This window comes from Eucalyptus grandis, chromosome 9 (assembly GCF_016545825.1).
Source record: "Eucalyptus grandis isolate ANBG69807.140 chromosome 9, ASM1654582v1, whole genome shotgun sequence".
Lineage (NCBI taxonomy): Eukaryota > Viridiplantae > Streptophyta > Magnoliopsida > Myrtales > Myrtaceae > Eucalyptus > Eucalyptus grandis.
The window spans coordinates 38263788-38279577 of record NC_052620.1 but is presented as its reverse complement, the minus strand read 5'-3'; the positions used below and the strand labels follow the sequence as shown (position 1 = coordinate 38279577).

Here is a 15790-nt window from a genome sequence, read left to right as displayed (position 1 = left end):
CGGCCCAAGGCGAGGCTCGGCCGTCGCGGGCGTGGGCGAGCCCGAGCCTCGCCTTGGGCGGCGAGCTCGGCCTCGCCAGATCCGCGAGGCCGAGCTCGCCCTGGGGCGAGGCCGAGCGTCGCCCAACCACGGAGAGGCTCGGCCTCGCCGAGGGCCGGGCGAGCCTCGCCATGGTCCGGGCGAGGCCGCGCCGGTCGGCCGGTCGCCGCACGGAGGCCTGACCGGCCGAAAAGAAAAAAATAAAAAGAAAGGAAAAAATGAAAAATAAAATAAAAAATGTTTAAAAATTAAAAGAAACAAAAAAGAATAAAATTTACCAAACGTGTGTTTCGTTCATTTTTTATTCCCGACCAAACGTTACCAAACGCGTTCTTTTATTCAAAAATTGTTCCCCTAACAAAAACACTTTTTTTGTTTCTTCCCTAAAACAAAAAAAAAGAAACGTTACCATCTCGCACCCTTAAGATCTTTATTCAACACGATATTTAATTCAGATAAATGAGGGCATTTCAAGCCCTTATTTAAAATTTTCCCAAGATTTAAAGTTCTATTGCACAAACTTAAGAATCTTGAACTAATTTTAAGACGTGAATGATAATTATTTTGGCCAAAAATTGAATTATGTAACAAGAATAGATATTTTTTTATTTCTATTCTTGAATGAATTTTTGAGTAAAATACTTGTTTAATAACAACACAATTTTTTTTTTTTGAATAGAAATTTATTTAATAATAATATAAAATTTCTCCCTCTCGGATAACGAATGCATGGTGATCCCAAATAGTCAAGAAGTCCTCTAATTTGCTTGATAATTGCTATGGCTCTGCTCACCTCATAAGACGTCTTTTGAGGATGAGTCCCATCATATTAGTATGAGAGCCATTTCAAAGTGGATCCAGGTGCATGTTGATCTTTGTCCGCTGTGGCTAGTGACCGGTGATCCACGCTTGGCGGTGGAAAAATAAAATTATGTTATTGAATAGTTTTTGTTCGAAACTTATTTTTGGAATAGAAAAATAGTGGTCGCGCATAAATGGAATGGTTATTAGCTTTGTTATTATCCCGGCCGAGAAATTATCACGGTCACTTCTCGCGCTGCAAGCTTTTGTCCGGAAGAAATCATCAAATGGCTCGGAGTCGGCCACACCTCCAGGAGCCACTCTCACCACACGAACCACAGACCCTCTCGCATGGCACGATCCAAGAGCCAGAAAAAATCCAAAATGGCTTCGCTTCTTCTTCTCCAAGCAATCCCAAGTCCGAAAACGTACCAATTTCTCGACGTGGTCGAGCTTCCTTTTAGTCCCCAGTGCACCTCGCGTACATACAGAAGATCCCATGTCTTCTTCTTGGGCCGTGCTCCCTTCCGCAAGAACCGGCTTCGTGAACCCGGGTCGCCAGAGATCGTTGCTGCCCTCGAGAGTTCACGAGCAAAGTAATCTTGGGTCCTCCTCTGAATCTGCTGTGAATTTTTGGTTCGCCAAAAGTTTTTAGCTTTATGCGTGCTCGTGTCTTACGTATCTCGGGTTTCCCTTTTTCCGTGTTCCCTTGAAGGAGGCAGATGTCACTTGGGTAGGAGGAGCTTCACGTTCAGAGGAATCGTGGCGTCGGGGGTTACGATGGCAGGGTCGTCCCTATTGACTGAACCCGCCAAAGGTCAGTCGTTTGAGCTACATGTCATGGAGCTGATAAAAGATTTTTTTAGCTTAATTTGCGAATTTTACTTAAATACACGCGACTGTTGTGGCGAAGTCCACTTCTAATTCTTAAGATTGCTGGGGCGTTGTGTGGCGGATTCTCAGTGAGTGCCCATGTTGATCTGTTTGTTTGGTGGCCTGCTTTATTCTTTATCAATAAGAGCTCCGAGCGGGAAATTTGTGTTGTTGTTATTCGACTTTTTGCCTGTAATTGAATTTTAGTTAGATTATGCTCAAAGGTGGTTGTGTTGTTTATTTATCCTGTAGGAGCTGATAGGTTACCTTTTAAGCCGGAAGGGTACAACTACTGGACATGGCGAGGTCGTAAAATACATTACGTGGTGCAGGGGGAGGGGTTTCCGGTTGTTCTGATTCATGGGTTTGGTGCGTCAGCATATCATTGGAGGTTTGTCATACGACTTTATCTTCTGTAATTCCCCAGTTTTAATGTGGCCGCATGAATTAACTTTGCACGAGGAAATGGGAAATACTGGTTAATAGTTAGCTACCATAGGGCAATTCTCTTTAAAGTTGTTTTTTTATGACTCCTGCTGAGAAAAGAGAAGTGTTGGCAATATGAAAAAGGTTGTAGGAATTGGAGTTTCTTAAATACAATGTTAACCTGTGAGTTCTTCTAGAGAACCAGGTGAAGGAAGTCTGATAGGATGAGCTTTGTAGCTAGTGAAATAGAAATGATGATAGCTAGGAAACTCTCTGAACATATTTTCTTGGTTTGAGCAGTTTGAGTCTCCTGCAAAGAATCAGGTCTATTTCCAGTGAATGGGAATTCTGTTAGGGACTTAGGATATAACTTGTCAGAGAAGAAGATTGGTTTCACATCTTGCTAGGTCGGATGCCTTAGCGGTAGATTTTCCTTTTTACAATGTTTCGGAGTGGATCAGGAGCATTATGCACCAGGCGAGAAAGTTCACATACCCACTTGCATGGCCTTGCTTGGGTCTTTTCTTCAGTTGTCATAAGTGTCCGTCAACCCATTTGGGACCTCTCATAGTGCCAAGCCCATCTAAGAGGTTTCCTCTCTTTTTAACACAATCAAATACAGTATATTCTGCCGAGTCACTATCTAATATCACAAGCCTACAAAATTTGGCTTTACTATACTCACAACATTTGCTCTTAATTAGCCATTTCTGTTGCTACATTAGGACTAACGTGTTCATTCACTCATTTGAGAATGCGTGGATTTTCTGTCTGCATATATGTAGGTATAACATTCCTGAATTAGCTAAAAGCTACAAAGTCTATGCTCTAGACTTACTGGGATTTGGTTGGAGTGAGAAAGCACTGGTTGAATACGATGCAATGATATGGAAGGATCAAGTTGTTGATTTCCTGAAGGAGATAGTGAGGGGGCCTGCAGTTCTTGTTGGCAACAGGTATTAAAGATTGTAGTAATTGAATCTCCTCTGTTTTTAGCCAACAGGAACATATGTATTTGTACTGTCTATCTGTTGCTTTTACTGTGAATAAATAATTGATATGTCGTTTTGATAGAGAATTTTTTATTCGTATACTCCTGCTAATCTGATATGGAGTTTATCATCTCTGGATGTTGGTATCAGTAACAATGATAATAAAATGAATGAACCACTATGATGCATTGGGTCTTGAAGTTAAAGCACATGTGTATGAGATAAAAGGGCTATATGTTGAGTATGGACTGAAGATCACTCCAGAAGCCGGCCATACCCTTTTGTAGAATATTCCAGGATAAAACGAGTGACCTACCTCATTTTCTTACCCTCCTCTGCATTTCCCAACTGAGATGGATTGGTTGTAAGGTGGAGATTTCCCGTTATCTTGTTCTTTAGATTTTCAACCAGAGTTATTGGGCCAAAAAATACCATAACATTGTTATAAAGAAAGCTTTGTGAAAAGAATACAAAAATTTATGGATTGAAAATGGTTTACTAAACACATATTGGAAATCGACGAATTTGCAACTTGATTAATTGAAAAAACCTTTTGAGTAATATCTCCAGAACCAAACACAACTCAACTCTTGGCTCTCTCTCTCTCTCTCTCTCTCTCTCTCTAATGTGAAATCTTGATTAGTTCAGCCAAAAATGTCAGGTCTGCTTTCGACTTCTGTGGATTTATTTTAATTTTTTCCTCTTTCCTGATGAATTATTGCAACTCACAGTCAAAGACATGATGAGAAGCAGAAGATCTTCACCCCCCACCTCTCTTTTCTTTCAAGTAATGTTTCTGAAACTTGTATGTCTGATATAAGGTGACATGAGCCCCAATTAAAAAAGCCCAACTTCAGATATCTCGACTTTCAATGGATGCTTTGCATGAAATACTTTTCTATTGGCACATATGCTGTTTCATACAGTGAACTATGGGGCCCCATTCAAGAAAGCTTCTTAGTTCAGGCACATTTTAAAATGAAGTTCTCTGATTATTAAATTAGGCATCCATTGAAATGTTCAAAAGTTGGTTGAGGCCTTAATGGTGTGCTCTTTTAACCGTAGCTAATGTTTTAACTTTTGTTTGCTTCATCATCAGGAATACTGGATCCCTTCTTTGTACGTAACTAATGGGGTTTCTATCTTCATATGCACAGCAGTTATTTTTTAACACCAAACATGTTCACTTCTTTTTGACCTTCCACAATAACTTGTCTTATCACATAACGGTGAATTCTTGTAAATGTACAGCCTTGGAGGATTCACTGCTTTGGTATCTGCTGGGGAATTGTCTGAGCAAGTCGCTGGAGTAGTACTGCTCAACTCTGCAGGACAGTTTGGAGACCCTAGTGCTAAAGCCAAGAATTCTGAAGAAAGTCTCTTGCAGAAGGTTGTCGTGAAGCCACTGAAGGAGATTTTTCAGCGGATATTCCTTGGGTTTTTGTTCTGGCAAGCAAAGCAACCAGCTCGTATCCAATCTGTCTTGAAGAGTGTATGTTGCTCTCTCGCTCAATCTCCACTCTCACAAAGATTTGAATGGCTTAGGACCATATACCTGAGAGGCTGCATCACCTCCCAGCAAAGGGGAATGGCGAGATCTAGACTTGATCATGAGATGTGGGCTTTGGGTATCTAAAATTTGAAGAAATAATAATGGAGAGAGTAGGGATAAAATTGAAAAGAACTAACTGTTTCAGGCAAGTCAATGCCATAAGTTCTAGTTTTAGGTTCTGTTCAGGCTGCAGAAGCCAACAAAACAATATTCCATAAATTCCAGTTTTAGGACCATATATCTGAGAGGCCACATTACCTCCCAGCGAAGGGGAATGACGAGACCTAGACTTGATCATGAGATGTAGGTTTTGGGTATCTAAAGTTTTAATAATGGAGAGAGTAGGAAAAATATTGGAAAGAACTAACTGTTTCAGGCAAGTCAATGCCATAAATTCCAGTTTTAGGTTCTGTTCAGGCTGCAGAAGCCAACAAAACATTATGTCTGAATTAAGCTAACTACAGAATCTCCATGCCTTTAATTTCATAATCTTGATTAATTAAGACAGACTTCCTTATGCTTGTTAATGAGTGTCCCAGGGTACTTTTTGCAAATGCTTAAACACGAAACTTTCAATTTCCAGAACACTAATTTCATATAGTACAGAAGTAACAGTGCCTTGAAAACTGTAGATTTTTGTTATTTAAATCGCTTAAAAAGTGCCTCTGGATGCTCTTTAACAAAAATCCCTAGGAAAAACTGACAGGCTGAACTTGACTGGTGTTTTCTGATTATGTTTGTGGGCCGACTTAAGTTATGTGGCCACATTGTAATTTTACTTAAAGTACCTCAGGATTTGACTTTCAAGCTAACATAACGTGTCCCAATTGGTTGGTGCCTCTGAATCCCGAAAGGAGCAGATTGGGATTGCAACTGGTCATGCCAGCCTCTTTGCCGAGAACATGATAGTTGAATAAAACTCCACAAAAGAAAATCTTTTGAGCTGAGTGAACCTGAATGAGGATGAGCTATCTGGAGTTACTGAGTTTCAAAATTCCCTAAGTGGTTCAGACACTCTGCTCTGACCAGATGAGCAAAATATTAGATCCTCCATTGCGGAGGCAGGCTTGTCACGACAATTGGGTCAAGGCCTCTGATGGTGTCTAGAAAGGCTCTAGCTCTTCATGTCTAATAAGTGATTATCTTTTTCACTCTTAGACTCTATTCATGCTATGCTGATTATGCTATGGCCGCCCCATGATTCAGTTTTCTGCTTCTCCAGGTTTACATAGATTCCTCAAATGTAGATGACTATCTTGTCGAGTCTATAACTATGCCGGCAGCAGACCCGAATGCTGGAGAAGTTTACTACAGGTACAAATTGATGTTCCCTTCCTAACTTGATCTTCATAGGGTAGTCACATGGTCATGAATTCTTCAACTTGTTCCATATGATTCCCTTCAACTTGATCGGATATATGATATCCATCGGTATCCCAGTTTTCCTTTTTCTAAAGGTATTTTCCGTTTATGCTGAAGTGAAGAAATATATATAATGGGTGCAGATTAATGTCACGGTTCATGATGAATCAGACCAGATATACCCTGGACAGTATCTTGAGCAAACTCTCGTGCCCGCTGCTGTTAATTTGGGGTGATCTAGACCCATGGGTCGGTCCTGCCAAGGCCATTCGTATCAAGGAGTTCTACCCGAACACATCCTTAGTCAACCTTCAGGCGGGCCACTGCCCTCACGATGAAGTCCCGGAACTTGTCAACAAGGCATTACTCAATTGGTTGCCAACCATAGCTCCAAAGACCTCCCTTCCGGATTTGTAAATACAGATATTAATTTTTTCCTGCCAGCGCCACTGGCCCTGCTTCATATCTGAGGATTCAGCTACTACAGTGTAAATTCCATTTAAAGGCATTAATAAAAGTTTTGGCAGGTTAGGTTGGGAGCTCCTTCTACTTGGTAGAGGTCAATCACATGTTACTCTATAAGAAATTAGTTGCCGAATGATTAGCTTGCGCATCTGTCCGTCTCAACTACCAGTTTGTTTGACCTGTAATGTCGTCTAATACCTACAATCAGTATCCTCAAACGTTAGTGGGACAGGTCTGAGACAAGATAAGCCGAGCCCTTCCCCTGCCATCCCTATGCTAGACTAATGACTTGCTTGAGATTGGCTCGATATCTTTAGCTCGATTGAGTTCGAGTAGCTTGTTGAGTCGCATTCCAGTAGCCTGTTGAGTCAAATTCGAGTCTAAAGATACTTGACTTGATCGACTCACCAGCCCAATTGGGTATCTCATTCTATACACTTAAAAAAGATCTGACCCCAGCTGAGTATGGGTGCGTTTGGAATCAGCTTTGCAAGGGACTTTGGGCTTCTAAAGATACTTGAAATTCAAAGCTGAGTGTTTAACAATTTTAGAATTTTCATTAGGCCAAAGCTGGCCTTCCCAAGGCTGAAAGCCCAAGGCAGGTGAAGGGCGCCTTGGGCTTCGGCTTTCTCTATACAAGTGATCATCGTTCACTTTTTTTATTTTCTTCCAAAAATATCCTCGCCTACTCGATTTTTCCGGTTTTGCCCTCGTTGTTGTACTGTTCTCTTCTCCGCTGAAGGCCGACGGCGTGTTCCTCGAAGCCGAGTGAGTGGCCGCCGACGGCTCGACATGGTTGCGGTGGCCCACGGCCGACTCGCCGGAGTGGTGCGACCGCCGCCTTGTCTCTGGTTGGAGGCGATCGGCGTGGGTCGCGGCGAGGTCCTCTCGCGACCTCGCCGCCCCTGATCTTGGTCATGGCGGTTGCCGGAGGTCGCGCGACCTCGCCGCGACCCGATCCGGGCGGCACGGTCGCGTGACCCCGCCGACCTGGATCCGGGCCGCAAGGTCGCGGGGACCTCGCTGCCTCAGATCCGGGTCGCGCGGGGTCGCCGACGTCCGAGACCCTCGGCGATGGTTTTCGGTGGTCGCCCGACGTCCGGCGACCCTCTCGTGATGGTCTTCAATGGTCGCCCGACGTCCGGCGACCCTCGCCGTGGTCTTCAATGGTCGCCCGACGTCCGCGACCCTCGCCGGTGGTCTTCGGTGACGTCCGGCGGCCACTTGCCCTTCCCCATCTCCGCCCTTCCGATCAATTTTTATTTATTTTTCTTTTATAACTTTTTTTTATTACAAAGCACTTTGCAAATATAATTCCTCCAAACACCATTTTGTTTAAAGATACTTCAAATGGGCTTTCAAACTACAATTTTACCAAACACACTTTGCATTTTGAAAATACATTAAACTCAAAGGTCTTTGCATTTTGCTAAGGACTTTTCCCAAAAGCGTTCCCAAACGCACCCTATGTCGAGTATTTGCATTGAGTCGAGTGCGAGGGGGAAAATTAGTCCATCCAGCTCAAGTTGATTTTCGCACTTGGGGTTGAGCGCACTTGGAGTTGAGCTTAAGCCTTGCAATATGTCGGATTGACTTGAGCCACTGCACGCCTACATGTCATCACCAACCAAGAACTTTGAGAGATAAATGTAGTTATATGCAATAATTTCGGCAAAATACAGCTCAAATGCCAAAATTTGGCACGAGGAGACATTAAATGCTAAAACTTTGAAAAAGCACACTTACGTGCCACTTTCTTTGAAAATTGGGACACTTAAAGTGCCACCTCCGACGAACCTTTACGTGGAAATCTTACGTTATTTTTTATTATTTTTGCTTGACTACGTGGCTCACTCAAAACGAGCGACTCGTCTCAAACTCACCTAAAACCACTGGCAAAATAAAAATTAAAACTGGCTAAATAATTAATATAAAATTAATTAAATTTAAATTTAAATTTAAATTCTAAAAAATAAAAACTTAAAATTAGAAAAAAAAAGGGGGGGGGGGTCAAGGAGGCGGGGTTGAGCTCCTCGTTGGAAAGGCTGGGCGACAAAGGGGGAGGGTCGGCCGGGGTGGTCGGCCCCTAGTCGCAGCCCTTGCCGCCTCCTCGCCGTTGCCGGGAAGGATTGATGACGGTGGGGGGGAGCATTGGCCGGCGATGCCGGCTGATCGACGACAAGGGCCCGCGAGCCCTTGCCTAGATCTGGGGTAAGGGTCACGGCCCTTGCCGCCGGTCGGCCGGCGTCGCCGGCAACCTCGGCCGATGCTCCCCCTACCGTTGTTGGCCCTTCCCAGTGATGACGGGAGGCGATGAGGGCTCGGGCCCTCGCCCAGATTCGGTGCCCTCGCCGCCAATCGGCTAGGGGCCGGCCACCTTGGCCGACCCTCCCCCTCCGTTGCCGACCCTTCTCGGTGGCGGGCTGGGGAGGCGGTGGCGGTGAGGGCTCGGCCACCTCCTTCAGCCACCCTTTTTTTTTTTAAGAATATGATAAATAAATTTAAGTTTAAATTTAATTTAATTAATTTTTATATTGATTATTTACACATCGACACAAAATGATGTCGTTTTTGTATTTTCTTACCATGTTAGCGTGCAAAACAACGCCATTTTGCACTCACCTCCCCGGAAAATTGCCACGTCAGCAATTTGATTTAATTTTGGCTAAAGTGGCACTTACGTGATCTATTTTACTCCGATTTTGACACTTAAGTAGTGTACCTTTTTAAAATTTTGGCATTTAAATGTCCCTCCATGCCAAGTTTTGGCACTCCAGCTGTTCTTACCTCCAATAATTTCTTGCCCAGGAAGAATTTTATTTTCCATTGACTGAGAACTTGTTGCAGCAACAGCCTTAGGTTGACACTTCTAAAACGTGGTCATTCAAACAGTCTTCTTCTCCTTCGAAGCATCCCGTAATTTGAACGACAGGTGGATTCAAGCTAACATTCACCTAAAAAAAAATCGATGTCTTTTGTTTTCGAGGATTGCGTTTATTGATTTGCCATTAAAGAAAGACCTCAGCATGGTCCACACTAAATAATCTAGAGGCCTGACGTTAGAATATGCAAATGCAAAGATGGCGGAAAATGGCTTGAACCTGGACAATAAGTTAGAGGGGGTTCTGCGGATGGATCTTAGCTTCAAATTTGGTCTGGATTTGGAGTTGAAATCTGCTATATTCTCCCGCTGGAACATATAACAATTATCGACATTAAGAAAAAAAACATAAAAAAAGGTTGGACTGTGTCGGATGCATAGCAAATTTATTGGCGTGCGACGAGCGCCATAACTTTGGCCAAAGGGACACTTAAATGCCATAACTTAAAGCGCACACTTAAGCGCCATCTCCGGCGAAGTTGGCCGAAATCATATGTGGCATTAAATTATTAATATTTCGCCGATGTGTCTCGCCGAAGAAATGAGTCGGCTCGACCGGCCAAAACGACGTCGTTTTGACATCATTCGAATTTTATAATAATATATAAATTATTTAAATTAAATTTAAAATAAATTTATTTAAAACATTTTAAAAAAATTTAGAAACTTTAAACATTAAAAAAAGAATTACAAAATTACAAAAAATTTACAAATTTACAAAAAAATTAAAAAATTACTAAAAAATTTAAAAATTTACAAAAAAATTTAGAAAGTTACAAAAAAATTACAAAAAATTTAAAAATTTAGAAAAATTTAAAAATTTAGAAAAAAAATTTAAAAAATTTAAAAAAATAATTAAAATTTTAAAAATTTTAAAAATTTGAAAATTTTTTTAGAAAGTTACAAAATTTACAAAATTTATAAAAAAATTCACAAAATTTACATAAAATTTACAAAATTTACATAAAATTTACAAAATTTACAAAAATTCAAAAATTTACAAAAATTCAAAAATTTACAAACAATTTTAGAAAGTTACAAAAATTTAAAAAACTTACGAAATTTACAAAAATTTAAAAAATTTACAAAAATTTCAGCCCTCAACCGGCACCCTTTTCTTTTCTTTTTTAAAATTATTTTTTTGTAACTTTTTTAATTTTGCAAATGTTTTTAATTTTTAAAATTTTTAAATAAATTTATTTTTAAATTAAAATTAATTAATTTTCTAAAATTTTAAATTTTTTTAAATTTTCTAAAATTTTTGAATTTTTTTTTTTTTAAAATTTTAATTTCTTTTTAATTTCTTTTTAATTTTTAAATATTTTATCAATTTTTATAGAATTTTATAAATTTTTATAGAATTTTATAAATTTTTATAGAATTTTATAAATTTTTATAGAATTTTACAAAATTTTCTAATTTTTTTTTTAAAATTTTTAAAATTTTAAAATTTTTTTAATATTTTTAGTTTTTTGAAATTTTTGAAATTTTTAAAATTTAAAAATTTAAAAATTTTTAATATTTTATAAATATTTAAATAAATTTAGTTTTAAATTAATTTTTATTAAATTTTGGCCACATCGCATTAAAACGACGCCTGTTCCGCACTTGTTTCGCCGGAAAATCGACACGTCAGCATTTTGGCGGAATTTTGGCCTATTGCACTCAAGTGATCCATTTTACTCCGATTTTGGCACTTAAGCAATGTGTGTCCTCTGTCAGAAAGTATAATGCCCAAATTTATTGCATCCGAAGATTTGGTTGTTGTGCCGTGTCTTTTCCTTCTTTCTTTTGTCCTCATACAAGAATCTGCTGCTTCTGTTAATAACCTTTTGGTACAATATAAGAAGGGACATAGAGATGCTAAGTAAGGTAATTAGTGGAATTAGCTGCAGTGACAGAGATACTAACTAATGTCAGGTGGAGAAGTTTATAATTGTAGCATTGACCTGTGAAATCTTGGAGTAACCGGTGGGGAAAGTGAGCCGCAGCACGTGATAGTCAAGTTGCCTTAATAAACTATAAGGCGACAAAAATAATTTCCTAATTTAAGATCCACTCAATCAGGTCTATTAGCCTACATACATCTTCTGGGGAAAAAGCCCAGCCTGCAAGGTCAAGTTTTCATCTTCTTTCTTTAATTCTTGTGCCTTGAGAAAGTGCGATAAAAATGGCAGAGAAGAGCAGGATTTTGGTCATCGGAGGGACTGGATATATTGGCAAGTACCTGGTGGAGGCAAGTGCAAAAGCGGGTCACCCGACTTATGCACTGGTTAGAGAGAGCACGGCTTCTGATGTCGAGAAGTCGAAGCTCATCGAAAGCTTCAAGAGCTCGGGGTTTCGATAGTTTATGTATGACTCGTAAAACATTTTTGGAAAATAATCCTATTTGTTGTATTTCAACCACCTGGCGGCATAAGCTCACATTAAATTCTGTTCTATTTGACTTTCAGGGAGATATGTATGATCACAAGAGCTTAGTGACAGCAATCAAGCAAGTCGATGTGGTGATCTCGGCGGTGGCAAGAGCGCAGCTCGCAGATCAGGTTAAGATCATTGCAGCAATCAAAGAAGCCGGAAATATAAAGGCAAGTGACAGTATTTGACAGCTTTTGAAAATACTCATCGGAAAAATGGAATTGCTCTTTACCATCTTGTATTATGGAAGGTGTTGTTTATAATGCTCTTGGAAACTCTATTCAATATCTCAAACTATCCATTTTGTCACAACGTTTCCCATGAATCATTCCAAACGCGTTCATTTTGCATCGCAAAAATGTCGGAAAATAGAGATGTATACAGTGACAAAAGCTTCTGAAAATACAATCTTATAGTTGCACAACTACCATTCATAACTACCATCCATAATTGATATGGATATATTTTCCATTTTGTCATAGCATTAGCTTCTGCTCCATTGTCTAGAACTCTTTTTAGAGATGTTCATGAATTTTGCAGAGGTTCCTTCCTTCTGAATTTGGAGCCGACGTGGACTGTCACAATGCAGTTGAGCCAGCAGCGAGCCTTTTCGGGGTCAAAGCTAAGATCAGGAGAGCAATCGAGGCTGAAGGAATTCCTTTCACTTTTGTTGTATCCAATGGCTTTGCCGGACACTTTCTTACGACCTTGGGACAGATGGGTGCTAAAGCTCCTCCGAGGGACAAAATCACAATCATAGGTGATGGAAATCCGAAAGGTAATCGTTCTGAAGGCCAGCCCTCTGTCTTGTTCTTCATGTTGTAGTGATTAAGTACATTCACATTCCCAGAAGACCCTATGGATCCTCAGGCATAATCATTCACACCTCGGGAGACTTTGTGTGCTGTGGAGCAATTAATAATTTCAGTTGTCCTATAACTCATTAAACTTAAACTTTTGAGTGAAGATGAGTCCAGTGGATTCAGGTTCGCTCTTGGTATCTCTCATTGTGAAGCTGTTGAGCTTCTTCAGCGCATCCCACTATTATGCATATCTCAGCAGTGTAGACCTAGCAGATTTTGGAGGGATGTTTGCCTGAAACGCATCTAGTAGACTAAACCCATCATAGTTTAGAATACACATTAGATGTTTGCTGAGGTGTGAAATGCTATTGATCCCGAATTTTTATTCGCAAGTAGCCGCCTGATTGTTGTCGATTATAAGCAATGTCATCACTTGAACAGGGAACTATTTTGGTAGCTCTCGGTCTGATCTTAGCTCTATAATTGATCAATCATTGCTTTCAGGAGTGCGTGCTCAATCTGTGTTCCCTGTTCTATTTGTCAGTTGTTTTTGTCAAGGAGGAAGATATTGCCACATACACTATCAAGGCAGCGGATGACCCAAGAACTCTGAACAAGATCCTCTACATGAGACCGCCAGCGAATGTTCTGAGCTTCAACGAGATTGTTTCCCTCTGGGAGAGGAAGATCGGGACGACCCTGGAGAAAACATATCTCTTGGAAGATGAACTCCTCCAAAAGATCCAAGGTTGGTCGATACGCATAAACAGCATAAATAGAAAGCATATAAAAAGATATCAGCTTTCCTTTTCCTTTGATGGTTTCTTGGTTAATGCCCAATATTTACTCTCTTCTTTTCCCGAATTTTGACTGATGCAGAGTCTCCACTCCCCATCAACATCTTTTTGGCCATACGTCACTCAATCTTTGTGAAGGGAGATACCTCAAACTATGAGATAGATGCTTCGATTGGAGCAGAGGCTTCAGAACTTTATCCGGAAGTGAAATACACAACTGTGGATGAGCACCTCAATTTCTTTGCCTAGTTCCCTCGTGTGTAATTGTCACTTGCTATATATCTGAATCGCAGACCAGTCTCAACTCACATCTACTGAATGACTTTCCATGCACTTTTATAACAACTTCGCGCATCCACGTACCAAAAAATTTCTCGATTGATACTGGCAGGTCCTCCTTTTCCACTCGCTTGACATAGCTCGATGATTAAATAAACTATCATAGAGAGTTTGGGCAGTAAACGTACTGCAGAACGAATGAACTAACAGTTTCAGGATGCTCGACTTTTTAAAAATGAAAAAGCCATCAGAAGGTTGCTCTGCTCTTGCCAATCTTTTCAAGCAATGTATGAATCGGTTGAATCAGCAAGACTCGTGGTATTGCTGACGAATCATCAGGTATCGACAATACTTATTGCAGGCGTAGGTTATATCTTCATAAATAAATGAAAATTACTGTCAGGTCAGCCACACAGTAGAGTGCTCATGCAGTTGTTCTTCTGCGTTAAACAGAACCATGTTACATCGATTATCTCCATCTTAAAGTGACACGTTTTTGAGCCCTCACTTATCATCGAATTAGTCTTCTCTGGTTCTGACTTCGTCCTCTTGCCTAACTTTAATAGGAGAAGAAAAAATAAAGAAAAAGAAAACAGGTTGCCTAGTTCTATTGAGGGGTCACGGTTATAACAAGAGAGGGTCATTGTAAACTTTAATAATGTCATCATGACTATCATAATTTCTATAAAAAAATGTTACTTTCAAATATTTAAAACTGTTGAAATATTTAACAAAGAAAGTGTCTTGAAACCACTGGAGGAAATCTTTCAGCGGATCTTCCTCGGGTTTTTAGTTCTGGCAAGCAAAACAGCCGGTTCGTATCGAATCTGTCTTGAAGAGTGTGTGTTGCTCTCTCGCTCAATCTCCACTCTCACAAATATTTGAATGGCTTAGGACCATATATCTAAGAGGTGACATTACATCCCAGCAAAGATAAAAACGAGTCCTAGACTTGATCTTTAAATATAGGTTTTGAGCATTTAGAGTATGGATGACAACTATTATTGTCAGAAATTAATTTATGAAAGAAAAATGTTTTGAGCATTTAAAGTGCGGGTGATAACTATTATTGCTAGAAATTTATTTATGGAAGAAAAATGGATTTTTATATATCTAACTCTTAAATAAGTTTTTAAATAAAAATACGCGTTTGATAATGACACAAAATTTCCATTCTTAGAATAGAAATACGAAATTTCTTTCTTTCGATGGTGGCAGTGGCAACTAGAGATTGGCAACCAACAACCGATGACCAACAGTGGAAGCGGTCCACGACCGACAATTGACGGCTGTGGCGGCGGTGGGCGGCGACCAATGGTAGCGACAGCTGATGGTGAGGAGTGGCAACAATGGGCAGCGAACAATGGCCGACGATGACAAATGAGCAATGGACTAATAGCAATGACAAACAATGAAAAGAGTTTTTATTTTTCATTTATGTTCCATAAATCGAAAACTAAAAGTTTTTACTTCTAATTTTTATTTTAAATTTATTTATGGAGTAGAAATCTATTCCAGAAATAGAAAAACGAAATAATTTTACCAAACGGATTTCTATTTCAGAAACAAGTTTGGAATAGAGAAATTGTGATATTCGAAAATAGGTCCCTATTTCGAAATATATGAAATTGTTCACTTTACTCTAAACTAATCACTCACGAGCTAATTGATTTATTGGACAAGACCATATAAGGTTAAAACGCGAGAGACTAAAGAATTCGATCAAGAATAGACTACTCGACCATAAAAATCGACAATGATCAATACTACGTTGTATAAATCAATTAACAAATGGATATAAATCGATTCGATGAAAGTGTGTAGTCGATTCGTGTGACAATATGATTTTCCACTTCTGTTTTCAATTGAATAAGTCGGACTTTTCATCGACATGCCTATAATGCTATTCTCTAAGCCGATTACTCATGAGATAACTAGACTATTTTGGGAAGTCATTAAGGGATTTTAATGCAACAAGCTTGAGAATTCGATCAAGCATCGGTTGCTCGACCGTGTTAGTCTACAAGGGTCATTGCAGCGCGGTCGAAAATCTATCAGAGACTAGAAGTAGGTCGATTCAACTGAGGTATGTAATTAGACAT

At 39.9% G+C, this 15790-nt stretch overlaps 2 protein-coding genes across 2 annotated transcripts; both read left to right on the top strand.

Annotated features, from left to right (window-relative positions):
- Positions 1–1094: 1094 nt before the first annotated feature.
- Positions 1095–6589, top strand: LOC104419725 (pheophytinase, chloroplastic). The gene is made up of 7 exons (XM_010031476.3): positions 1095–1436; positions 1556–1657; positions 1966–2104; positions 2925–3095; positions 4383–4623; positions 5906–5997; positions 6189–6589. The coding sequence occupies exons 1-7, from the start codon at positions 1340–1342 to the stop codon at positions 6460–6462; spliced, it is 1116 nt and encodes a 371-aa protein (XP_010029778.3). The 5' UTR covers positions 1095–1339; the 3' UTR covers positions 6463–6589.
- Positions 6590–11456: 4867 nt separating this feature from the next.
- LOC104419724 (eugenol synthase 2) lies at positions 11457–13717 on the top strand. Its single transcript, XM_010031474.3, is given in 6 exon segments — positions 11457–11721; positions 11724–11743; positions 11845–11979; positions 12350–12587; positions 13157–13360; positions 13492–13717. Coding segments are annotated over 6 exon segments (924 nt in total). The 5' UTR covers positions 11457–11561; the 3' UTR covers positions 13659–13717.
- The last annotated feature ends 2073 nt before the right edge of the window (positions 13718–15790 follow it).

Bases quoted from the DNA above. Each gene is read 5' to 3' on its own strand.
- LOC104419725 (XM_010031476.3), top strand. From the start codon at position 1,340: ATGTCTTCTTCTTGGGCCGTGCTCCCTTCCGCAAGAACCGGCTTCGTG. The intron at 4,624-5,905 runs GTATGTTGCTCT...CTGCTTCTCCAG, and splicing joins TCCAATCTGTCTTGAAGAGT to GTTTACATAGATTCCTCAAA. The intron at 5,998-6,188 runs GTACAAATTGAT...TAATGGGTGCAG, and splicing joins GCTGGAGAAGTTTACTACAG to ATTAATGTCACGGTTCATGA.